At 36.1% G+C, this 26,684-nt stretch overlaps 1 protein-coding gene across 1 annotated transcript in view; it reads left to right on the top strand.

Annotated features, from left to right (window-relative positions):
- SLC38A6 (solute carrier family 38 member 6) overlaps window positions 1-26,684 on the top strand; it is a 73,385-nt gene that overhangs the window by 13,314 nt on the left and 33,387 nt on the right. Inside the window, 2 exon segments of the mRNA XM_082855153.1 lie at window positions 13,096-13,148; window positions 16,532-16,571. Coding sequence (XP_082711279.1) covers window positions 13,096-13,148; window positions 16,532-16,571 — 93 coding nt within the window.

Genomic DNA, 26,684 nt, shown 5'->3' with positions numbered 1-26,684 from the left:
TTGGATTAATGACATTATACCACTTATCTCAATGTATGTCAGTCACTTCAAGAATCCTATGTTATCCTTCATTTCCCAGACTCACTCCATATGGTTCTGTCATCCATTTTCTTTTCTTTTCTTTTAAATTTTATTGAAGTATAGTTGATTTACAATGTTGTGTTAACTTCTGCTGTATAGCTAAGTGATTCAGTTATACATCTATATATTCTTTTCCATTATGGTTTATCACAGGGTATTGAATCTAGCTCCCTATGCTATACAGTAGGACCTTGTTGTTTGTCATCTATTTTCTGACTTCATCTCCCCCTTCTCCCCAACTCCTGAAACCCTTCCAGTGTGCCCTCTAGAATGTATGGTCAGTCATCAGTAAAACCCTGTGTCCTCAACTCTTTTCTGAACATTTCCTTAACTTTCTTACTCTGAGAAAACCTAAGACTTCTCTGAGGACACTGCTTTCCCTTTAGTCCTCTCAAGTGGCCACTCTTTTCTCTTCCATGTCCCTCATACTGTCTAAAGATGGGATAGGTGTCCTAGTCACACCTCATTTCCACTTGTCAACCACCTACCTCTCCCTAAACCCCCAGCTTTGAATCTCATAACTCTATGCTACCTACTTCCCCCTTTATGGTTAACATCTATAGACTCCTCAGCCACTTTGTCATTTTATGCATATATTAGCTTCTGCTTTCCTTTCAGTTTCTTCAGTTTTAGCCCTGTCATAATTCTGGATGATTTCAATATCCATGTAGATAATTCTTCTAAATCTTTCATTTCCTTAACCTCTTCTCTTCTAATGATCATACTCCTGGCCTGCCTCAGCTACTTATTTCCATGGTCATACCATTGATCTTGTCATTACCAAAATTGCATCCCCTCCAAAATCTCATTTTCAAGAATCTCACCCTCCCAAAACCACCATCTTTTTAATTTTTTTTAACTAATTCCCTCAAGTACTCCAACTCTGGCAGTTCTTCACCTCCGCCAGGACTTGAGTTCATTGATCTACCACCTTCGCACTCTCCTTCACTCTCTTGTCCATATTTCCCCTCTTTATCCAGTTGAAGTTTCCTGGTATATTATTAGAATCACTCCCTTGCTCGTCCCTTTCATCATGCTACTCCCCTGGCAAAACTCCAACCATGATTAAATGTAACTCTGCCTACTTCACACAGGCACCTGTGCGGTTGAATATTCCTGAAGAAGACACAACCATGCAGATTAATATCGCTATAATTCAATGTCTAGTGGATCTGTGATGCTGTCACCTAACCTATATTAACTTCTTTAGTTCATTCACTTGCTTACTCTGCTATCTAGGAGATGACTTTTTCTTCTTTCTCTCAAACCTTCAACACATTCTCCTCGATTTCATTCTTAGCTGATATTCTCACTTTCTATTTCCCTGAGAAATTAGAAGCAATCATAAAAGAACTTTATAAGCTCTTGCTACCACTTCTACCTACCCATCTTCATCTGTGCTATATATTCTGTTACTTTGGATGAACTCTTTGTGTTCCTATCTGAGGCCAATCCCTCCACTTATGCTATGACCCCATCTGCTGTCACCTACGTTACTCCAGCCACGTTCTTCCCTCTCTTCTTTTTCATCATCTTTGTTCCTTTCTGTTTTCTTCTTATCAGTTTACAAATATTCTATAATTTCTTCCATTTTAAAAATGACTCCACATTCGTTCAGTATGCCCTGTGCCTTCATGGTGAAACTCCTCAAAATAGTTGTCTATACCAGAAATTTCCCCTTCCTCCTATTCTCTCTTGAACACTCTTCATTCAGGCTTTCCCCATTATTCCACAGAAATTATGATACCAGCAACTAACACATTGCTAAATCCATTGGTCAGTTCTGTCTTCATCTTAGTTGACTAGTCAGCAGCATTTGACACAGTTGATCACACCTTCCTCTGTAAAACACTGTTCAGACTCTCCTGCTTTTCTTCCTGTTTCACAGAATACGCCTTCTCTTTTCTTCTGCTGAATCCTTTTCATCGCCCCATCTTCTAAACATTGGAATACCCCAGCAGTATTCCTCTGATCTCTTTTCTTTTACACTTTTGGGCTCCTTACGGCCCTAAAATTTATACCCCTAGCCTGCATCTCTTCCCCTGAATTTCAGTCTCATATCCAACTTCCTCCATGATACTTCCACTTGGATATCTAATATATTAATCTCAAATTTACCAAACTCTCCATTTTTGCACTGCCAATCTACATCTTCCAGTCTTTTCTCATCTAATTAAATAATAAATCTTCCTTCTAGTTGCTCAGGCCAAAGATATTAGAGTTATTTTGGACTCTTTTTCTCTTACTCCAAACGCAAGTTCCAAATGTGAGAAAGTATCTGTTCTGTAATTTTGAAAGTAACAATTGTGAAGACCATGGTGAAAAGGTATAGAGTCTACCCCTCGATCCAACATTTGTACTACTTGGTGTTTACCTAAATGAATTGAAAATTTATGTCGACACAAAAACCTGCATATGGATATTTATAGCAGCTTTATTCGTAATTGCCAGAACTTAGAAGCAACTAAGGTGCCCTTCAGTAGATGAATGGATAAACTGTGGTCCATCCAGATAATAGAATATAATTCAGCACTAAAGAGAAATGAGCTATCAAGCCATGAAAAGACATGGAGGAACCTTATAAATGCATATTGCTAAGAGAAAGAAGCCAATCTAAAAACACTACATTCTGTATGATTCCAACGATGTGACATTCTTGGAAAGACAAAACTATGGAGACAGTGAGAAATCAGTAGTTGCCAGGGTTTAGGGAGGAAGGAGGAATGAAGAGGTGGAGCACAGACGATTTTTAAGGCAGTGAAACTATTCTGTATGATACTATACTGGTCAAAACCCATAGAGTGTACAACACCAAGGGTGAACTCTAAACATGGACTTATGGTGATAACGATGCATCAGCGTAGATTCATTGATGTGACAGACGTACCACTCTGGTGGGGGATGTTGATGGGGGCGAGGCTATGCGTATGTGGGCTTAGAGGGAATGTGGGAACTGTCTGTACTTTCTGCTCAATTTTGCTGTGAACCTAAAACTGCTCTAAAAATTAAGTCTTTAAAAAAAAAAAGGAAAGAAACAAACTCAGAGGAAAAGAGGAAACAGAGATAATGCAGAGAACAGATGAAAACATTAAAAAAATACTATATTTAATAGCTTCAGAGAACTAAAAGAAGATATTTCATTGTTGAACCAAGAAAAAGAAATTATTACAAGTGAATAGTCAGAGAATACAAGAGTCCTAGATGTAAAAAAGGAAATTTAAAATTAATTTAGTAGCTGGGCTGAAAGAGTTAAGGACATTTCCTGTGGGGGGAAAAGACAAGGAGCTTGAAAATGGGAGAGAAAATATAAGAAAATGAGAGGATCAGTCCAGGAGGTTCAACGTGCAAATAATAGGAATTCCACAAAAAGAGAACAGAAAAAATTAGATGGTAGAAAATTATAAAAAAAAAAAAATACAAGCAAAGTTTTTGTAACTGAAAGAAATTAGTTTCCAGATTGAAAGAATTTTTCCTGGTAAGCAATATAATGATTGTAAAAGAAGTTGTATCAAGTGCATCCTTGTAAAATGGTATAGATGATCTTATTTGCAAAGCAGAAATAGAGGCACAAACGTAGATAACAAATGTATGGATACCAAGGGGGCGGGTGGGAGGAATTGGAAGATTGGAATTGACACAGATACACTATTGATACTATGTATAAAGTAGACAACTAATGAGAACACACTGTATAGCACAGGGAACTCTACTTAATGTACTGTGGTGACTTAAATGGGAAGGAAATCCAAAAAAGAGGGGATATATGTATATGTATAGCTGATTCATTTTGCTGTACAGTAGAAACCAGCACAACATTGTAAAGCAACTATACTCCAATAAAAATTAATTTTTAAAAAAGTGCATAATTGTGAAAAATCAGAAATACAGTTATAAAGAAGCTATACTAAAAGCTTCAGAGAGGAGAAACAAACCAGAATTCTTATACAAAGAATCAAAAACTATAATGGCAAAAGACTTCCCAGGAAGTACTTCAAATAAGACTATAAAGCAATACCTTCAGAATTTTGGGGGGAAATGATTTCAGTATAGAATTCTATACCCAGCCAAGCTATCATTTTAAGTGTGCAGGAAGAATAATGACATTTTCATGCATGTAAGGACTCAAAAAATTATCTCCTGTGCACTCTTACTTAATGAGCAATTCAGGATGCCATTTACCAAAGTTAAAGAGTACCAAAAAAATAGGGAATCTAGCACAGGGGAGAAGTAGAGGGAATTCCCAGGACAACAACCAAGTAGCAGATCTAAGAGCCACCTCCAGATTAGAGTAGTTCTTTTCACAAAGGCACAGTCAGCTCTCCAGGCCATGCTTGCCTTCAGGATGTGTTCATGCTTGTGTTTAGGATGGAAACTCTTTTCTTTCTCTTCTTGAAGGGAGTGCCTTTCTCATTTGTCTGTCTAGCTCTAATTTGCACTAACAGTACCTGGGTAGGTTAGTAGTCAAGCCTGGCTATTAAAAAAGTCTAAGAATCCAATAGTGGGAGATTGAAACAAGGTATTAACAGGAGAATAAAAGAAAAAAACAGGTTAAGGAACGTAAGGAAGTTAGACTGAATGTGGAGAAGGAGGTGTCTGAGGATATCTCCCAGATTTCTGGTGTAGGCCACTGGATTAATGATAGTGTCATTAATGGACATAAGAGCACAGCAGATGTTAGTTCAAAATAAAAATAAGTTCAGTTTTGGATATGTGGACTTTGAAGTAAAACTAGATGGACAGGTCTTAGAACTGAAGCCCAGGATAGAGGTTCATTCATTCATTCTATACTCATTATCTATTAGGATTACAGAGGTAAATAATACTCACTTCCTTCCCTTAAAAAAGCTCATAATGTAGAAGGGGAGACAAACACATAAGTAAATAATTCATAATGTAGTGTGGTAATTTAAGTCTTTTTTTTTCTTTTTTTTAAAATTTTTGCCTACGTTGGGTCTAACCTGCTGCGCGTGGGCTCTCTCCAGTTGCGGCGAGTGGGGGCCACTCTTCGCTACAGTGTACAGGCCTCTCACTGCCGTGGCCTCTCCTGCTGTGGAGCACGGGCCCCAGGCTTGCAGGCTTCAGTAGTGTGGCACACAGGCTTCAGGAGTGTGGCTTATGGGCTCTAGAGCGCAGGATCAGCAGCCGTGGTGCACAGGCTCAGTTGCTCTGCGGCATGTGGGATCCTCCCGGACCAGGGCTCAAACCCGTGTCCCCTGCATTGGCAGGCGGACTCCCAACCACTGCGCCACCAGGGAAGTCCAGTGTGGTAATTTAAATATGTGCAAGGTTTAGTGATAGCTCAGAGGAGGGAATGTTTTGCCTTGTCTGGGTGGAGGTGGGGAGTGTGAGGTTCAGTAAATATTCCTGGAGGAATGAGCTAAAAAGCAATTTGAGTAGCAGACAAGGCAAGAGAGAATATATTCCAGCATATACAAAGGTACATACTGAACATTTTACTCAGGTACCAAAAATAGTTTACTATTATTTATGCATAAGGTACAAAGAAGAAAGTGAAATTGAGGAGATAGACAAGTGTCAGATCCTAAGGAACTTGGAGTTTTTGCTGAGGCAGTGAGAAGCCACTGAAGTGGTTCAAAAAGGGTCAAGGTGGATACTGGGATTCACCAATTGTTGCTTCCAAAGAGAATTCTGGTCCTTCCTAGAACTCACTGAGAGAGAGAACATAGTCCCCTATCTTCCTCTTCCTAAAGTAAGGTGACAATTCTTTTATGAGGATTTTAATTGTTAGCAATGATGAGGAAATAAATAAGGAGTAAAATGGCCCCTTGTTCTCCCCAATGTTTGTTTTTTTTTTACTGAAACCCTTCAGAGCAGTGATTTGAAATACTATCCATCACAGCACCCTCCTCTTATTAAAAAAAAAAAAAATCTAAATGCTCATTTTACTATCTAAAATGAAATTCCTATAGGTATTATAACCCACCTGTGGTGGGCTAAATAACGGCCCCCTAAAACATATCCAAATTCTAATCCCTGTGAACGTTATCATTTATGGCAAAAAAGGACTTCGCAAGGGAGATTATTCTGGTGGACTCAGTGCAGTCACGTGTATCACAGAGGGAGAGCACAGACAGAAGAGGAGAAGGTAATATGACCACAAAGGCAGAGATAGGAGTGATTTGGCCACAAATCAAGTCATGCCAGCTGTCACCGGAAGTTGGAAGAGGCAAGGAACAGATTTTCTCTAGCGCCTCTAGAGGGATTGTGGCCTTGCTAATACCTTGATACTGACCCAGTGAGACTGATTTTGGCCTTCTGACCTCCAGAACTGTGAGAAACTAAACTTCTGTTTTTTGGTTTTTTAAAATAAATTTACTTATTTATTTATTTTTGGCTGCGTCGGGTCTTCGTTGCTGTGCAAGGGATTTCTCTAGTTGCAGCAAGTGGGGGCTACTCTTCATTGCAGTGCGTGGGCTTCTCATTGCGGTGGCTTCTCTTGTTGCAGAGCATGGGCTCTAGGCATGTGGGCTTCAGTAGTTGTAGCACGAGGGCTCAGTAGTTGTGGCTCGCGGGCTCTAGAGCACAGGCTCAGTATTTGTGGCGCATGGGCTTAGTTGCTCCACGGCATGTGGGATCTTCCTGGACCAGGGCTCAAACCCGTGTCCCCTGCATTAGCAGGCAGATTCTTAACCACTGTGCCACCAGGGAGGTCCCTGAATTTCTGTTGTTTTAAGTCACCAAATTTGTCATACTTTGTTACAGCAGCCATAGGAAACTAATACAGTATTTATACATAATGTAATGCCATGTAGCAAAGTAAAGGAGAAACAAAAACAAAATAAATGCTGTTAGTGATGTGATTTTCCTAAATGGCAAACAGTTTTTGGCAAATTTCCAAGCAAAACCAAACATCCATTTACATGGTAATTGTATTCCTGGAAAATTTAGTGTATATTGAAAGCATTAACCATTGTTTTCTCAGCATCTACCAAACTGTGCTTGACATACAGAGGATACTTAATAAAAGCTGGATATGTGGGTTATGAATGGCTTAGAGCTACAGAGGGACTATTTTAAAAGTTCCAAAATTAACACACAAGGCAAAAATTACATATAGTCAAAAGTACCTTTGAAAATTTCTTGTATGGTCTATAAAATAGAGTGTACAACATTTACATGACATGTTGGACACCAATACACCATTTCTCAATAAAGTTGAGAGCCTTTTATTTTTCCCCAGCTTTGGTCTGGGCTCTGTGTGAAGGATATGGATTGCTAAGGTCGCAAGGAATCCCCTTCAGCACTGTGAGATGCTGTCACTGTGAGAGCGAACGAGATTGAAACTGATTGAAAGACAGTAGATTCCTATTTCCTATTCCTATTTCCCATCTCAATTTGTTTATTGTTTGGAGTGATAGCTGTCCAAACTATTTGTAATTTTGTATCTTTTTCTTGTGATTAGTGAGCATAGTGCAATATTCTCACAATTAAGTGGGCTGTTTATGTGACTCCATCTTCATTGAATGGTGTTCTTGTCTCATCCTTTCTGCTAGTAAGTAGTTCTCATCTTGCCTTGATTCTTCTCCCCCAGGGGCATTTGGCAGTGTCTAAAGACATTTCTAGTTGTCATGGCTGAGAATTGTAGGGCAGGGTGAGGTGCTACTAGCATCTAGTGAGTAGAGGCCAGGGATGCTGCTAAACATCCTACAGTGCATGGGGGGACAGCCCCCCACTGCAAACAGTTATCCAGGCCAAAAATGTCAGTAGTGGCAGGATGAGAAACCCTAGGCTAGATTGTGTGTGTACCCTGCTCTTGTAGTGATTATCCCTTCGTATCGTTTGCCTTGATGGCAGAATGTTTCCTGTAGCAGAACTGAACTTTTTGTTATTGGGCTGCAGGGAAGGATGGGTGTGAGTCTCTGCAGGGTTAAACATATTTTTAAATTAATCTCTTTTAATTTTATCAAGGTAATAACAGTCACACACACGTGTATGTACATGCGTATGTGTGTGTGCACTGGCGCAGGAGGACTTGAAGCACTTCCCCGCTCATTCTTCCCCACATCTAGTTCCATTTCCATTTCACAGGGTTAGCAACATTTAGAGTTTTCGTTTTGAATTCTTTTGGGGAGTTACCTTCCTAAGTCTAAATAATATACTTCTACCGTTATTTATTGATTTAAATTTTATCTGTTGACACCTCATTATGAAAGGTGAAGATTTAGCTCAGGTGTACTAATCCTTCCCCTTCTAATTTTCATTAATTTGTATTCAGTAATTCTTTCACTGATTATTTGTAACTGTAAACAATACATTTATTTATTAAAATTTATCTATTTATTTATTTTTGGCTGTGTTGGGTCTTCGTTGCTGCGTGCGGGCTTTCTCTAGTTGCGGCGAGTGGGGGCTACACTTCGTTGCGGTGCGTGGACTTCTCATTGCTGTGGCTTCTCTTGTTGCGGAGCACGGGCTCTAGGCACGCGGGCCTCAGTAGTTGTGGCTCATGGGCTCTAGAGCGCAGGCTCAGTATAAACAATATATTTAAAGTTTTATTTTTGCTTCATGGACTTTAGATGGTGTGTCTTGACTCTGCTATGTTGTATGTATTAGTGCTCCTATCCTTGCTTTCCCCTGTTCTCTTTCTATTTCCCATAGTCCTTCTGCTGTACCCTCATATTGTCAAGGTTGACAATATTTACTTTGTTTTGTAATCATATGTAAGTCATTCATTTTTTATGTATAAGTTGAGTCTAAAGTTGAAAACCAGTGAATAGCATTTATAGGATATGAATGACTGTAAATCTTGTTCACTGCAGAGCCAAGCAATATGTTGGGATCCTAGAACTTTTTTTCTGCCTGCAGTATCTCACCTCTGTGAAATTGAAAGGAGAATGTTCCTTCTACTCTAGCATTCTATTTTCTTTTGCTACATCAGGTGCTCTAAAATCATTCCACATTTAGTTGGTAAACTGACATTTACATACATATTAAGAAAGACCAGAAGTGGTGTTACAATTGCATAGTAGACGTTCCATAAATGAATGGCTTGCATGACACTCTTACGGAGAAAAAAGACAAGAGGAAAATGAAGGAAAACATGAGAAAGAAAAGAATTTCAAAATAAGGGTGCATTCCAAATGGCCTGCTTTCTGAGAGTTGAACTGTATTTGAGTAACTCATGTCCCTCAATCCAGTTCCAAAGATAATATTGCTGCTGCTGAAACTTGGGCTTTGTACTGTAACCAGAGTTTATTAATTGTCCTATTTCATTGAGGAAAAAATGCAAAGCAGACGGAACACTGGAGTAACTAGCTGGAAATATTCCACTACTTCATGGGAAGCAGCTTTCCAAACGATTCCTGTGGAGGCCAAACTCTTGGTCTAGCCAAAATAGCACTAAAGTGTGCCTTGATGGTACATTAAAGAAGAAATTTTTCCCCAATTTACTTGATTAAGATTTACAGCCTTTCCATCCCCTCAAAACCATAGCATTGATTTCTTCAATATCAAAAAATAATTTCCTAAAATAGATTGCTAATGACTGCTTTCAGTTATTTATTTAAGGATTGTGCCAAGTACTGCTTGTATGAATTCCTGTAAAAGGCCGAATTAAATCCATAATTTTCATAATTAATGTTATTCCTCTTCTGTAAGAATTTGCTATTAATGTGACTGGTCATCCTCACATCTCATTTTGATATCTCTCAAAACATCTTTTACATTATAAATAAGATATTAAAACATTGATCATAGGAAAGTGTTTTGCTTTATAGATCATATTCAATCAAATCCTATGTTTTTCACTTAATATTGACATTTTTCATGTTATTATAAACATAGTTTTTAATGGCTACATATTATTCTACTAGATATACCTACCATAATTTACTTAACCACTTTACCATTATTGAGCATTTAGTTAGTCTTTTTTTTCAATCTAAATAGTACACAATGAGTATCTTTGCATATAATGATTTCTCTGATGTTAGTCTTATTTCCTAAGATGCAAGCTCCCAGGGGTCAAATATTATAAATATTTTCAAGGTTCGTTGGTCAAATTACATTCCAAAGTCAGTTCCAATTTACACTGTTACCAGCATCTTAATTGTCCAAATGGTAGAACAGAATTTTCAAAGTATTTCACTAGTGTTCTTTTGGTTTGTATGTCGAGATGATCCAGAAAACCATTAAAAAGTAAATATGTGGAGATAAAGCATTTGACTGACTGTGTACATATTTTATCTAAGCAAAGCCTCGAAGTTAAGCCAGAAGCCATTGTTCGTACTAATGATGTCTCAGACCTGGAAAAGTACTTCTAATTTTTGCAACATAAAAGAAGTAAGATGACAGTGACAGAACTGAATGACTAGCCAGACCTGCTGACTTAAAGGTAGAGTTAGGATTTGAACATAGTAGTAAGTCTCCATTTAAAAGTCTAAACTTTGTTCACTCTGAATTTGGGACTTTGCTGTACTTAAAGATATTTTTATAACACCAAAAAATAATAGAGAACAAATGTGAGATTGCTAAAATGTATGCCACTATTGTCAGAAGTTGCAATTACAACTATCTTCATTAAGCTGTTAGTTTGATTATATTTTCTGGAGTAATAAATGTTATATTCTAATTTAAAAATTAAGAATAAATGTTTAATTTATTTAAATTTAGATAATTGAAATACCAATTCTTTTTGGAATATTTCAATATTATTTTTGCTTATCGGAAAGTTATTTGCTTTTTATGTTTACTAGTATACGATCTATACTTGTTTTCTGCTATTTAAAAATAAAACAAATCCTAGTCAAACTTTTTAAAGAGTATTATCTTGATAACTTGCTCCCTAAGAATCTAATGCAAACTAGATCATTTAATTTTTTTTTAAGTTTTTAAAAATTTATTTATTTATTTTGGCTGTGCTGGGTTTTAGTTGCAGCACAGGGGATCTTCGTTGCGGCATGTGGGATCTTTTAGTTGCAGCATGTGAGATCTTAGTTGCGGCATGCATGTGGGATCTAGTTCCCTGACCAGGGATCGAAACCAGGCCCCCTGCATTGGGAGCGTGTAGTCTTACCCGCTGGACCACCAGGGAAGTCCCCAAAATAGATCATTTTAAAAGCAAGTTATGTGGTGTATTTCCATATGTAACACTGAAAAGCCTCCTTGCTTTAAGTCCTTGGAAGGAAAGTTTTTTTAAAAGAACTAACACTTTCAACTGTAATATGAAAGAGGGATGCTGAAAATGAACAATGTTGTTCCTTTAATCTCGTGCCTCATAGTGACAGATCAGAGACCTTTTGGAGACTTGGTTCACAAACACATAATATGTAACAAAATTACCTTCTTAATGTCAAATTAGGTAGAAGGTAACATTTAGAGAATTTTCTGGTTTAATATATATACCAAGGCTTTGGAAGTTAAATATAAGAAATTGTGCCCCTATATAACATTATCTCTTAACTATATTTAGGAATATGAAAACAAACTAATAAAGATTTATTGGTTGAAATAATTATTAATTTTTGTGTTGACATTCACTTTAGAACATGTGTATTTGAAAAAAAGAATTTCAGCATTTCACATAGGAGGAAAAAAAATCCAGTTCTTAGTTTTTTAACTCTGCTTTTTAATTTTATGTTCTAAAATATATCTACAGTCTACCTCTCTAAGATTATTATTGAAGTCTTTCATTGTTAAAGCATAAAGGTTCCTACTTATAATCAAATTATATGTTCCAAATTCAAAATTAAATTGTCCTTGCCCACTGTTGAGCAGTATGTAAATACATTTTAAAAAATAGCCATGTTGGGACTTCCCTGGTGGTCCAGTGGTTAAGACTCCACACGCCCACTGCAAGGGGCACAGGTTCGATCCCTGGTCGCAGAGCTAAGATCCCGCGTGCCACACGATGCGGCCAAAAAAATAAAATAATAAAATAAAAAAGTAAAATAAAAAATAGCTGTGTCATCCAAAAAGTTTTGAAATTCTTCTATCTACTCTGATAATAAATTAAAGTTTAAAAAAGTTTAAAATGTTAAAAATTTTTGTTTTAAGTAAAACTTATTTTTTTAGCATTTCACTGTTTTCTTTCTGACTTTGTAATAGTTATAACATGTACAGACCATGTGTGGTTTTCAAAATGCTTATTTTTTCATACATGGTAGACTTTGTTTATGAAAGTATAAGGGAGTTTTTTGTTAATGTAGTGGTAAAGAAACCTATGTATATCTTGAGAGTATATATTACAAACTTTCTTTAAGAAATGATGAGACATATCTTTGACTCAATAGGAAATGTGTGTTGCTATTAGCAAGCCTTAGTGTCTGCTAACCTGCTTTTTTTTTTTCAGTGTAAGCACTGTAAGTTTAAGGACTTTGCAAATTTAGGATTATATAAATGTTTTTACTTCTCTTATTTTTACCTGTGACATCACTAGTTATAACATGAAGCTTTATCATCTAAGGACACATTTGGTTCTTTTATGAGCCATTTAATTTTCATCTTTTCTGTGATCACACTTCTTGAACATGTGGAATGAAAATGTAATTTCATACTCTTTATGATGAAAAAGAAAATATATACCGTTATTGCAGGATGAGGGTATTGTTTCTATCATGAATACATTATCATATCCTAGGTAGCCTGGAAAAGTGAATGTCTCTGAAAGTATGATACAACTTTTGTACTTTATCAAGTTTTATTTACACAGCAGTTTTCAGAAACTGTTGCCAATGAAAACTTACATTTGGACAGTGTAGTCTGCAAGTACTGTTTAGTGAGAAGTGGGTTGTTCTTGAGTAATTATTCTATTTGAATTTATGCAGCCTGGGTAGTTGTTAGACAACCTTGGTAATTGCTAAGCTCTACTTATTCTAAGAGGACGCTGTCTTCATGGATCATAAGTTTTCGGGTTTCCCCCAAAGTCATTACTTCTGCTTTAAATTTAGTGTGACAATCCAATAGCTATCAGGTAGTAGTGGAATATCTTTCTTCTGTGTAAGATTTGGCACACAAATAGTTTTGTGTAAAAATAACAGTTATAATTTCTCTTAACAGCTGTGACATCTTATGAAGATCTTGGACTCTTTGCATTTGGATTACCTGGAAAGGTAATTATTTTTTTCTCCTTGCTGTGTTCAAAATCCTGAAGGGAATTTTTCCTTCCATTTCCAGTTAGAAAAGACAAGTATATATAAGAGAAAGAAATTAAGGGAATAAAAGGAAACTAAAATGAAGAAAGAGAATGATGGGAGCAGGAAGAAAGAGAAGAAATCTCTGTGCCCTTCCTAAAAATGCATTGATAAATTTAATTCAACACTTAAATTTTTTTAGTGTTTTTTACCCTAATGAAGGAGAACAATGACTTGTATAATTTTAAATCAGTAACGATGGCCTGCTTTAAGTTTTTCTTATTAATTTTGATTATATTATCTGAGTAAATTCTCGTGAAGACAGGACAAGACAGAAGCATAGAATTAAACTTATAGCATGTTTAAAAAAACTGATAATTAGAAGATCATATCATTTAAGAGCTGAACAGTGCTAAAAGATGATCTAGATGTCCCCTCATTTATAGGTTAGGAAATTAAGGCCCAGAGAAGGGAAGGGGCCTATTTGTCTACAATTACTTAGGCCAGTATTACATAGGACTCCAGACTCAAAATCTACTACTTTTCCTCCTTAGAATAAGAGAAATAACAACAGTATTTATTGGGCATTCATCTGTGATAGGCATACTAAACTAATTTAATGGGTAGAGGAAATACTGTCTTCTTCCACAGGTAATCAGTAGTTAAATATTATTGTTAGTGCTTTAATAATTTTTTATTTCTGAAGAGCTATCATACTTCTAAAACCCATTTACATGTTGGCTCCAAACAGGACTTTTTCTTTGTAAATCTGTTGTTTGTATTTTTTGTTTGTTTTGTTTTTAATATAAAACGATGCTGTATTTGTAGATTGCCGAACTAACTTCTTAGAAGTGAGTCTGGGAGGAAAAAGATATAGCTATGTAATGGTGGGGGGGAATGTGTATTTACATTCAAATTAACTTTGGTTTTAAAGCACAAAGAGAATATTTAAATCATACTGTGTAACCTCATGGTTTGGAGCTTATCTTTTTTTTTTTTTTTTGCGGTACGTGGGCCTCTCACTGCTGTGGCCTCTCCCGTTGCGGAGCACAGGCTCCGGACGCAGAGGCTCAGCGGCCATGGCTCACGGGCCTGGCACGTGGGATCTTCCCGGACCAGGGCACGAACCTGTGTCCCCTGCATCGGCAGGCAAACTCTCAACCACTGCGCCACCAGGGAAACCCTGGAGCTTATTTTAATAGCCTGAAACTTGAACTAAACCTTTACTTTTGAGGGTAAAGGTTTTTGTTAATCATCTAAACAATTTCTGTTTCTCGAAGATCAGGATGTTTGGTATAATCATGATCAATTAACTGTATCCAGTTTAATCAAGGAAGAAGAAAATGTTATTTATATAAGAAAACTCTCCAATTAATTTAATATAATCTGTAAACATGCCTAAGCATCATCACTGTTATTTCACATTGGTGTTTCCTGCATTCCTTGGATAGCAGCAGACTCTACAAGAAGAACATGGATTATTGAGAGTCCCCTTTTCCTAAAACTCTACAATAGTTGCATTATCATTTTAATGTATGCACACAGTTCTTAGTAGGCAGATACACAGACAGAGAATACTCTAAATGAGGAGTTGTTTGTTTGTTTAATATTTTCTCTCAACTTCCACAGTTGGGTTGAAACTTTCCTATTTCCTTCTTTCCAGATATTATATGAATATGGATATGACACATGATAGGGTAACATTGTTCTGAAAATTAAATATTTTTGACATGCTTTGAACTTTTTAAGGAAAATTTTTAATTGTTTATAAATGGATTTATGTACTTGTCAAACAAATATTTATTGAGCAAATACCATGTGCCATGCACTGTGCTAGGCACTGGAAATATCGATAGATCGATATATTGATAGAAAGATATACTGACTTTCTAGATCAAAAATGCTTAAATTCAGACAAAAAATGGGAAGATAGTCATCACTAAGCTGATATTATTGCTTTTTGCAGTATATTCTTAGAAAAATCCAAATTTCATGTGTGATTGACAATAGGTATCAATTGCATATGAAAAATAGTATACAAAAATTTCAAAATTTTTTCAAAAAAGTCTTTTCACAAATAACTGTGAGTGACACTTTGGAACTAATTTTTAAATGGGTTGATATGTAGAGATTTTTCTGGAAAATGTTAGAGTGGAGTTACCACATTCAAAGACACCTTGCCAAGTGTTTCTATCATTATCCCTGCTTTCCAGACCCCAAGGCTTTTAGGTCTCAGTAACTTAGTTTATTCCCAGGATAGGCAAATGCTGTGTCACTGATGGAATTTCTAGGAGAGGAAGGGTCTTCTCTTCCCAGTCCATGTAGTAATAGCTAGTCAGCTCGAAACATACATTGGAGGTACAGATCCACCAAGATATAAGTGACTGAAAGGCCCAAGTGGAAGCAGAATGTTTAATCATTTCTCCTGAGTACATCTGATGACCAAGAATGGATAAAGTGTTATCCTGAGTTTCCCAGGAATGTCATCAAAGATCACAAGTTAGCAAGCCTGCAGGCTGAACATAGTCCTCAGGCATATTTTGTTTGGCTCAAATCTTTTTTATTTTTAGCTGATTGCCAACAAAGAGTTATGACATTTTAAAAGAATTCAATTTCTGACTTTTCTTGAAAAAGCAGAAGATTGAGCTACACTGGATTCACATTCTCACATGTCAGCAACTGGCCAGAGCTGTGCAGCAGCTGCCCCATTTTGAAACGGGAGGACTTCTCCAATATATTACACTCTTTACCACCTCCTGTTGTCTTGCACTCAGTCTACTTCATATTATTGAGTTTAAAACATTTTGCTTCAATTTTCAGATGTGAGAATATGTGGGCTCTGTAGAGTTTTCTGCTCTAGACTTTATTAATCCCTGCGACAGGGATGTTCAAGGCTTGGTGTATGCCAAGCTGATACACTCCGCAGACTATATTATTCCCTTCTGTGCAGTACGGCATTGACACAACACACCTGAGACTATCTCAGTCTACCTAACAAAGCAAAGTGATAAAACCAGTAAAAAAGGGAGAATGAGAGCAGATAGATTCAATTTCAGTTTTTTGGTACTTTGATAACCATTGATTACTAGCTTTTTAACACTTTTAACTATTTAAAAATGACTGCCAAGAAAACTTACAAAAGTGTTCTTTATAGTAACCATGGAACTATTAAAGAAAGGCTTTTTATGTGATGATTGTTAGTTTTATATATTACAAATGGCTGGCAAAGTGTATTCTTTTCAGTTTCTCTTCACTCAATTTCTGCATCTGTGTTTAAGTCATAGTTATTGGATTTTAATAAAATACTGATCCTTTTGTATTATTTCCCCTTTCATCTTCTGAATACATTTGTTGTTTTTTAGATGGTGGTAGCAGGCACCATAATAATTCAGAATATTGGAGGTAAGCAATTGAAAGTGCACTGCTTATGCATAAATGTGATGGAAATTATTTCCTCCTTTGGCTTCTTGCCTTACTACAGGTCTAGCTGGGAACCTGAACCTCTGTAGACATAGGTGTCTCAGAAGCCCTCTGTGTTGTCCTCATTACTCTTTTTTTTTTTTTAAATCCTTTTTAGCACTTGTAGGACAATAGTTTCTAAATTCAGTTGCAGCTAAATCCTTGATTTCAATCTTGTTATTAGGTCTGCCACATACCTCTAAAGCATGGGCTTTCTGTAGTTGTAATAGTGGTGAAGTACCGCTTGGAAAAACTCTCCAGGTGATTCTGAAGTATTTCTCCTCTACTTTTGTCCTGATCACCCTCAGTGGCATGTACGGCTTTAGAGGGAGTGGTGTTTCATGGCTGTGTCAGGTGTGGAAAGGCAATCTTCTTTTGTAACCAAGAAATTGAAAATGACCACGTGGTTTAAAAAATAAACAAACTTGGGCTTCCCTGGTGGCGCAGTGGTTAAGAATCCGCCTGCCAATGCAGAGAACACGGGTTCAAGCCCTGGTCTGGGAAGATCCCACATGCCGCGGAGCAACTAAGCCCATGCGCCACAACTACTGAGCCCAAGCGCCTAGAGCCCGCGAGCCACAACTACTGAAGCCCGAGCGCCTAGAGCCTGTGCTCCGCAACAAGAGAAGCCACCGCAATGAGAAGCCTGCATCCTACAGCAAAGAGTAGCCCCCGCTCGCCACAACTAGAGAAAGCCCGTGCACAGCAACGAAGACCCAACGCAGCCAAAAATAAATAAATAAAATAAATTTATAAAAAAAGAATAAACAAACTTGAGACAAATGAAAAGTATTCTCACATTTATCTTGCATCTTGTTCCCATTAAAAAATGATCCTGAGGGGCTTCCCTGGTGGCGCAGTGGTTGAGAGTCCGCCTGCCGATGCAGGGGACATGGGTTCGTGCCCCGGTCCGGGAAGATCCCACATACTGCAGAGCGGCTGGGCCCGTGAGCCATGGCCGCTGAGCCTGCACGTCCGGAGCCCGTGCTCTGCAACGGGAGAGGCCACAACAGTGAGAGGCCTGCGTAACAAAAAAAATTAAATTAAATTAAAAAAATATGATCCTGATATCAAGAACTATGTAGAAACAAAAATTACTTTTAATTATTGATAGTTATTGACTAAATGTATTAAACATTTAAATCCAAAATACTATGGGAATCATGTTTGTGTATGTTGTAAAGAAGTCACAAATGCTGAACGATATCTTAATTTTCTTTTACCATTGACTGGAGTGCTAAATAAATACTTTTACTTTAAGGTTAAATACAGAGAAGGTTGATATGCACTTTGGATCTTATTCAAGAAGGTATGGTCAGAGGAAATTTTAATCTTATTTCTTATCTGTGATAGTTCAAAATAATTTAAAGATGACAGCTTTAATAAAGTTTAACTGATACTCGAGATATGAGCTATTTCACTTTAAGTATTGTTCAGCAAAATTCCATCTTTAATGAGTTTCTTGGTCAAGGAAAAAATTAACATTCCAACAATAAATTGTATTTGCCATTGTTTTGGAAATCCTGAACATTCATGTTTTAATTCTTTGAATTTTCAGGGCAAAAAAAATATATTATTGAAGGAGAAGAATACTTTCTTGGATGTCGTACCAAATAATTTCCTTGTTAACACACACTTCACTCTTCACATTAGCAGTTAGTAACCAGTCTCTTACCTAATGAATCTATATAATATCATTGAGTTTAAGATCTACTTTGGAATACTTTATTTTAGCAAATATGTATTGCTTAAATGTGCACTTGTAATGTCGCTAATGTGAAAGTATGTTTTGGTATTTTCAATCCCTTATTTTCCTCTCTATATGATTAGTAAGAACCATCAAGCACATTTTGTTTGGATTAGGGTTAACTATTGTTTATTTTGTGTAGAGTTTTCAACCCAGGACTTTGGATCTAAATTTGTGACTGGCAAAATGCCTGCTGTTGTATTCTCTGTATCCTTCACCCTGATCTCTTCCTTGTTCCCTAATCTGGTGTGCAACTGTTATTGGACATGACTCTATTTTAGCACTTGCTGTTATTAGGTTGAAGTTATCTCTGTATATGCTTTTACTTCCCCACTATATTGTCAGCTCCTCCAAGGCAAGGATTATGTCTTATTTCTCTTTGTAGTCCCAGAACCTAGCACAATACTTGGAACTGGATAAACCTTTTTTTTAAGCTTAATGGAGCTGAATATGATTTATATGTGCTATTTCCAAGTACTTTTTAATATTCTAGCTATATTTATCAAGAAGAAAAGGGGACTTCTAGACTGATCACTAGCTTTAAATATTTGAAAAGCTGAACATGAAATATAGAAAGATACTAGACTAATTTAGTATTGTTCTGGAGGGCAGAACTGGTTCTAATGGGTAGAACTCTACAGTGAAGCTGGTCTGGTTTCATTTGGAATGCTAAGCTGTGTGATAATGGAGATGGCCTACACTCCTTTGATAAAGCTCTGTATCCCTGAAGACATTCAAACAGAGCTGGTTGGTCAGTTGTCAGAATGTTCTAGAAAGAATTCTGAATTTGGTGGCAGATAAATCATCAGTTCTTCCAACTGTTTGTTGATTTGCTTGCTTGCTTTGTCTCAGAAACTTTTTTTAAAAAGTGACTTAGAAGCAATCACAGAAATTTTTAATGTCCCTCAAATTCAGAAAAGCTGGTAATGCTTATTCAGTTTTTAGAATAATGTCCTCATGATTTTCTTCACATTGGTTAAAAGTTTATCTATTGAGAGCCCACTAAATAATAACTGAAACATTTTCAGAACTTTTTTTTCTTTTGTCTTAGCAAGATGTGCATATAATCATCCCTTTATTATAATAGAATTGGAAGCTTGCTCTTGTGAGCAGAACACTGGGTTGGAAGTCAGATACGTTGAATTCTTTCTGCTCCAGTCTCTGCCATTAGGTAGCCATGTGTGTCGGGAAAATTCCTCTCAGCTTCAGTTTCCTCTTTGTTAAATTGCTGGGGGTAGGATGGGAAAAGCACGAAGCTTAAGGTCCCTTCTTACCACAAAAGTCACCTTCTAATTTAGCACTTTGATAGGCATGTTAATTCCTTCAGAGCATTAAAATATTTTTATTACAGGAAAGTTTTGTGGGAGGGTTATGCTTGGTTCAAAAGATGATTTGGTCTTTTCTTAGGTATCTTTAACAAGTCAGAAACTATTGCTCTAAAAGCTTTCATGGATGCTGTTCTTTTTCAGAAAGGGGAGTCTCAGTTCTTAGAACTACCCTTTAGGACAGCCACTGAGCCTCTGAGGTTAAAATCTAAGAACTCCAGGCTTACGAAGTAATTTCTTGATTAATCTAAGCTAGGTCCGTGGAAGCCCTTAACAGCACTAAGCCATGTATGCTTGAGAAGAAACAGCATACTTATTTGGGAGGATCTTTAATATGTTGTGCATATGATTTATTTAATGTTATTCTTTCAAAATGGATTTTGACTTTTCCCTTTGTTAATTGGAAATACATTGGATATTTATAAGATGGTATGAAGTGTATAGCATCAGATTCAATTTTTGCACTTCTTACATGCCTATCTGCATATATAATATAGTTCAGATAGCATTTTTGAAAAATAGTATATTCACTATTAGTATAAATGCTTAGAGTTTTTCAGTGGTTGTTTAGAAATGAAAAATAATATAATAGATTGTCTTTAGGTCAAGCCTCCTCCTAGACACTTTAATTATACTTACAACAGCTCTTCAGGGTAGATGATATTATCCTCGTTTTACAGAGGTCGAAATCAGTGCTCAGAAGGGGTAAATGACTTGCTTACCTTTACCCCTTAATACAGCCAGGACTCAAATCTCACTTTGTCTACTTCTAAAGGCTTTGTTCTTTCTGCTCTGATATAGTAAATACTTGTAAAGCTATGAAAAGATTAAATGTTGAGGATTTTTAAAACTCATTGGGGACAGGAACTATGTGTTTTCATAACTTGACCTAGTTTCTGGTAGAGGAACTCAATAAATAATATTTGTTGAATGAATGAGACAATTAAAAAAATTCTGTTTAAAAGCCTAAGATTTTGCTTCAAGGAGACAATTTTATATACTATATAAATGATAGAAAGAAACTTGAAAGTCCATAGAGTGGTTTATAGTTTAGAATTATATAAAAATTAAAAGGTTGAAAATATTGAGGAGAGTTAGATCTTATTTATGTAAAATAGATAAAGTATTTTAATATCATCTGCTTTCAGGTTGGATAATCATGTCTTAGATTAATGCTTCCTGACTCTTATTCTTTGTAACATTTAAACATTTCTCAGTTTTCTTGGGATTCTATGCCCCTGATGAATCTATGAGAAAAATGAAACAGGGGCCTTTAGAAGCAAGATGATCATGAATTGTCCTTGATCAATATTTGTTACATGGATCTTTTAGTAAGACTCAGTTTATTCCCTGCATCTTTGTATTCCATATATCTAAGTAATTTTGCTCATTCATTTATGCTCTTAAGTACGTAGCACTTAGTAGGTGTTTAATAAATCTTATTTATTATAGGAAGAAAGTAAGGAATAAGAGAAGGAGGGAGAGAAGGAAAAGCCAGTGACCTGGTTTGGTATTCCTTTAAAAAAGGAAGATCAACTCGGAAGAGAAGACCACACAAAATGCATAAGTGAGCATATGGTTTCTTTAGGGAAAAATCGACTGTCAGAACTTCACAGAAAACCTTTTTTCCCCAGTACAATCACACACCAAGTATTAGTCACAGGGCACTAGTGTGGTCTGACAAATAGATTGGAAAGATCTACTGTCTTTGAAAAATCTCTAAACTTTATAATAGAAAAAAATGTGACTCACTAAATTTAGCACTCTTTTTTTCTAGGGTTATGGAAACCATTACCTTTAGAAAATGGAGAGCCACGTAGTAAAATACTACTTAGAAGCAATTCCTGATTGCCTCCCAACACTGATGAATTAGGGGCCCAAAATAGGCCAGAGCCAGAGCCAGAGAGGCCCCAGCTGCCCGATGCCTCAGGCACTGGAGGGGCATTTGCTGAGAGTCATTGTTGCTTGGACATAAAGTCAGAAAAGAAGCATCTGGGAGTTTTAATATTTAATGCTGTTAGAGGGAAGAGAACTCTGGCTGAGAGTTTGAATTTAGTGGACTACAAGTTAAAGGATTAAGAACTGTAATAGCAAATAAGTACAGGTAGTTTCCACATAGTTCCTCTAATTGTGTTGCATTATGAGATTCTTTTCCTAAAAACCAAAGTAAGTAGTTTCACAAGTGTTTGAACTCCTGAGATAGACCACTCAGTTGGCTAAAATATCCCTAGAAATCAAGCAGTAAACCTCAAATCATCTTTAGTCATGTTGAAAGTCATGTTAACTCTGATGAGTACGTGATAAAAGTGAAGTTAATTGATGTCATTTCTGGTTTCATATCTTGCCCAACTCAAAACGCAAGGTGAGTGGCTCCTGGGAGTACGTTAAATTCTTATTTTGCTCTTTTAAAATATGAAGGACTACTATGGATAGCATATTCTTTCCTTAGTTCTTTAAAGGAGAATAAAGATTGAGTCACTGTTACATATTTTGGAAGGGGAACCCTAAACATTAGTAGACTTACTGAAACCTCCTGAAATTGCTAGAATGACCCAGATTTTCCAGCCTGGCAGAGATCCCACAGACCTACTCCAGCAGCCTTGATTAACGCCTCAGTTTGGGTATCTAAGTTTTAAGAGAAACTCAGCAGCCCTTTTATGTGGTCAAGTAGCACAGTTTCTAAATCTCATAAACAGAAAGGTATAAATAAGATCATTCTCAGTTAAGAGCTATAAAAATTTCAAATTCTCAGTATTTTTCAAAATCGTGATTTAATATTAAGTTAGAAACCCTTTGGCTTTACTTTCTTACTGAAATATATGTGTGTGTGTGTGTGTGTATTTTGGGGGGGGCGGTAAGGTAACTGAAGTCTTTCAGAATTGCTGGTTTGTACCATCTCCTGGGATACAGGGATTGGGAGTGCTGTTACAACGCCATCTGCTGGTCATCTCATCTGTAGTCAAACTGCGGCTTTTTTGAGGCCTGAATAGTATTGTCCAGAAATTCTAGAGAGCACTGTCTTAGAATAGGAGAAATAAAGGAAATTTGGAAGGGGAGTATTTCTTACAAGTCCTTCCTTTGACAAAATTTACTGGTTACATGTCACTTTAAAGAGGTTTTGAAAATATTGTATTTCTTAGTAACAATTGTTAATTGAAGTTTAATTATAGGGTTCTCAGAATAGTAAATATTCTGGTCAGTTTTTATTCAAGTTTAAGATCTTGATAAATAGTAAAACAAAGATATATATTTTCCAAGGGTTATGGGGGGGAAAGTTCCTCCATATATTTTTGATTTCCATTTGTGCACAAATTAGGGAAATGACCTTGTTTTCAGAGTTTTTTAAAGTCTTTTTTAAAAATGAGAGAGATTGTGTTGTGTATTATTTTGAATGGAGATATAATTTCAGTGGCATTTGGACATTTAGTAGGAACACCAGGTTAATAAGACACATTAAATAGAATAAACCAGTTGCTGTCCATGACTAAAAACATGTTTGAAGTAAAACTGAATCTCTCTTAGAAGGAAAGGCAAACATTATTTCCTCCCATAGTACATCTGTTTAGAGCTGGCTGACTAATCCTTCAAGAAGTTGCTGAACTTCTTCCAAGTGCTGAAAACCTAATTCTGTTTTAAAAATAGATCTACATAATCTTATCTTCATACGTGTTTTTAAGTGTTTAACAAAAAGGATAATTATTGTTGTAAACACTCCAACTGAAGCTTTGTCGTTTTTTTTTTTTTGTTTTTTTTTTTAAGGGAGTCCTGGGAAAAGTAGCCTATGAGAGTGCAGGGTTTGTGGGAAGAAGAATTGGTTTTTGTATTAATTTTTTTCAATTTCAGTATAGTGTTAATATCTCAAATATGTGAGAACAGGACACTTTCTCTTCCGAACTCCAGTAATAGCTGTAGATGCAATAGAATCATAGTGGTAAATGCAGTAGTCCTATCATGAAACTCCTTAGCCTGTCTGAGGAATCTTGACTAAACACTTTACCAAACCAGCTACAAACTGAAATGAAAACACGTCTAGAAGTGAAATGAACATTATAAGTGTTTTTAACGCTTCTAACTAATGTTCTGTGTTGTAGAAATTCTTTATTTTCTTTGAACCCAACTGCTAAACTGAGCATTCGGTAGCAATTTGTTGTTTAAATGGTGATGAAAAGAAAAAAGAACAATGCTGGGGAGTGGTCCTTTTGATAGACTTTTCTTATTTCTTTTTCCTGTGGTGGATTTCTTCGCCACTTTGCTTCTCTGCACTTTCTCATAACATAACAGTTAATAGTGCAGATTTCTCAAGCCAGATGGGCTGCTTCCACCATCACTAGCTTGGGCAAGTTACCTCTTTGTGCCTCCATTTCCTCACCTGTGAAATAAATAATATCTACCTCACAGGTTCGTGATGAGGAAATAAATTTAAACTTAACTTTAAATGAGGAAATAACTTGCAAATCACTTAGAATAGGCATTCTAAGCCCCCAAATGTTCGCTGTTCTTATAATTCTTCTCCAGAGCACTTTTCCCTTTTGTGTTTTTGACATCTCTCCCCTCAGCCTCCATGCTCCCAACTCATGTGTTTCTCTTTATGATTAGATCAACCAATATTAATACCTTACTACTTGCTATTGCCTAATCAAATTTTACCCTATTTTAGTCATTTCTTAATAGAACAGTTGCTTCTCCACATGGCTTTTAAAGAATACTTTCAACTTCTGTGTTTCGATTAAGTTGACAGATTTTTTATTTCCCTCTCAGGGCAGTTTCTATTAAATGAGTTCTATTTGTTATGTTTAAAATGAAGGAGAAAAGAATACCTATTTAGTTAATATGGTGAAACTAAATGATTTGTAATGGTTGAATACCTGTCACCAAGGTATGTCTTCTAGCCCTAATTCTGGCTTTGGTGGTATGAAGGCCAGAACCACTTAGCTATAACCATGGCTCTTGTGGATGACCCTGTTACAGCTATTAATTTAAAGGACAACATGGTGTGTCTTGTATTAGGAGTCTATACTATGTATCGATGTCAGCAAAAATCATTTACAAGTTCTTGCTTATGACCTGTCTCTAAGATAAGTCCTTAAACACTTCCTTATGCTATTAATAGAAGACATGAGATGAAAGGTGTTGGCAAGCAGCTTTTGGAGCTAGTGAACCTTTGGGTTAAAAACAATGGATATATGAGCATTCCTATTGAATTTATATCTTTAAAACTTTTCCCCTTTATTTTATTGAGCTGACTGTTCTTTTTATGTAAATCTAAGATGTATTCCTAACTTAATGTATATTCAGTAATTTTTGTTTGTCTCTGTACTACATATAATATGTTAAGGTGCTAGTCCTTGCATGAAAGTTTTCTTGTGGTTAGGAAAAAATAATCTAGACAGTGAAAAGGATAGTGTCTTTCTTTGTTTTACTTGCTTAATCAGTGGAGTTTTTCCCCATCATGAGCTCTGTGGTTTTGTAGCTCTTAAAACAAACACCAGCATTCTCTAAGAAGCAGTATTTTACATGTTTTATTATATTTATATCTTGTATGCTGAGATCTTTTCTTCTGAGAGAGAAACATATGTTTGGTGAGTTCATATTTCTTGAAATATACATGATTCTTCAGACTGGAATCTAATGAAATAGGACTCCCATTTGAAAACCAAAGAGTTAAGGCTACAACAGAGGATAAAAGTGATCAAATGATTAGCCAGGGGCTAATAGAAATTCTGGGAAGAATGACAGATTGTATATTAGGAAGAAATATGATCTCATATTCATTGAAGCTTTTTACAACTAAAGATCTAAAAGAAATAATAGAAAATTACTGAAAGAGATGAATGTCTGAAACTTTAGAAAAGCATGTGGTATTGGATTAATCCAAGCAAGAAAGACTGATGGGCAGATAATAAATTACATTGTGTAGGAAGTCTGCATTCCTTGTTTTCAAGTACTTTTTTTTTTTTCCTTGCAAGATATATTTAAGTAGCTCTAGGCCAGTTTCAGAATATTCAGTTCATGATTTTCATCATTACACCATATGTGTATGATTCTTTGGAATAGATAAAGTGTTATAAACAAAGACCCCCAAATCCTTTAGTGGTGAAGGTTAATCTAAACCTTCCTTCTGTTCTGTACCAAATTGGTAGCATTTTTCCTTATGAGAATATGAACAACTTAGAATACCTTTTCACATACGATTAATTGTAATGTCCCATAACTAACAGAGAGTTTGGAGAAATGTACTGTACTTCTGCTGATGAAAAGGCTTTATTTCAACAGCTGTACTTCTGCTGGGAAAAAAGGAATAGTCATAAACTGGAAAATGTGAATATGTATATTTTCATTGCAGAGAAGTGACTATTTACTTAACTGTTCTAAATTTTACTTTGCCATAAGTACATGTTGTTTTACCAAAAAAAAAAAAGAGAGTGTATGTGTTTGTATATGTAAGCGTTGCCTATCTTCATGTAAATTTATACACAAACTAGTATATAAGCTTTTTTTCCCCCCAGGATCGAGTGGTCACACAGCACTGTAATAATTGTGAAGTTCAGCTACTTTTAAATATGTTTATTGAGAAACATACATTCTTCTTCTTAAACTCTTTGAGCCTTTTAATCAGTTTTCCCCCAGATTTTTGCCATTCAGCCTTGGCATTCATTTGTGTTCTTAGTTTTTGTAGGTCCAAGGAGAAAGTGAAATGTTTCCTGAAATATAAATAAGTAATAAAATTAACATGCACACAGAGTACACTCTATTCTTCATGGACATATTCTTGTTGGCTCTTTTTTAATATATACTTAATCTCTGGGGGAAACAGAGATTATTACTCTGTTAAACTGACTCTAAATCATCTGGGTTTCTATATACTTAAGCATTTAAGTTTAAACTCAAGTATTTACATATAAATGAGTTCTGTATTCTGTAACCATATTAAACATTTCCTAGTGTATGATGGAAGGTTAATAAGATGTGGGGTTTTTTTATAGC

This window comes from Leucopleurus acutus (genome assembly GCF_964270905.1).
Source record: "Leucopleurus acutus genome assembly, chromosome: 1".
NCBI lineage: Eukaryota > Metazoa > Chordata > Mammalia > Artiodactyla > Delphinidae > Leucopleurus > Leucopleurus acutus.
This window is presented reverse-complemented; position numbering and strand designations above follow the sequence as displayed.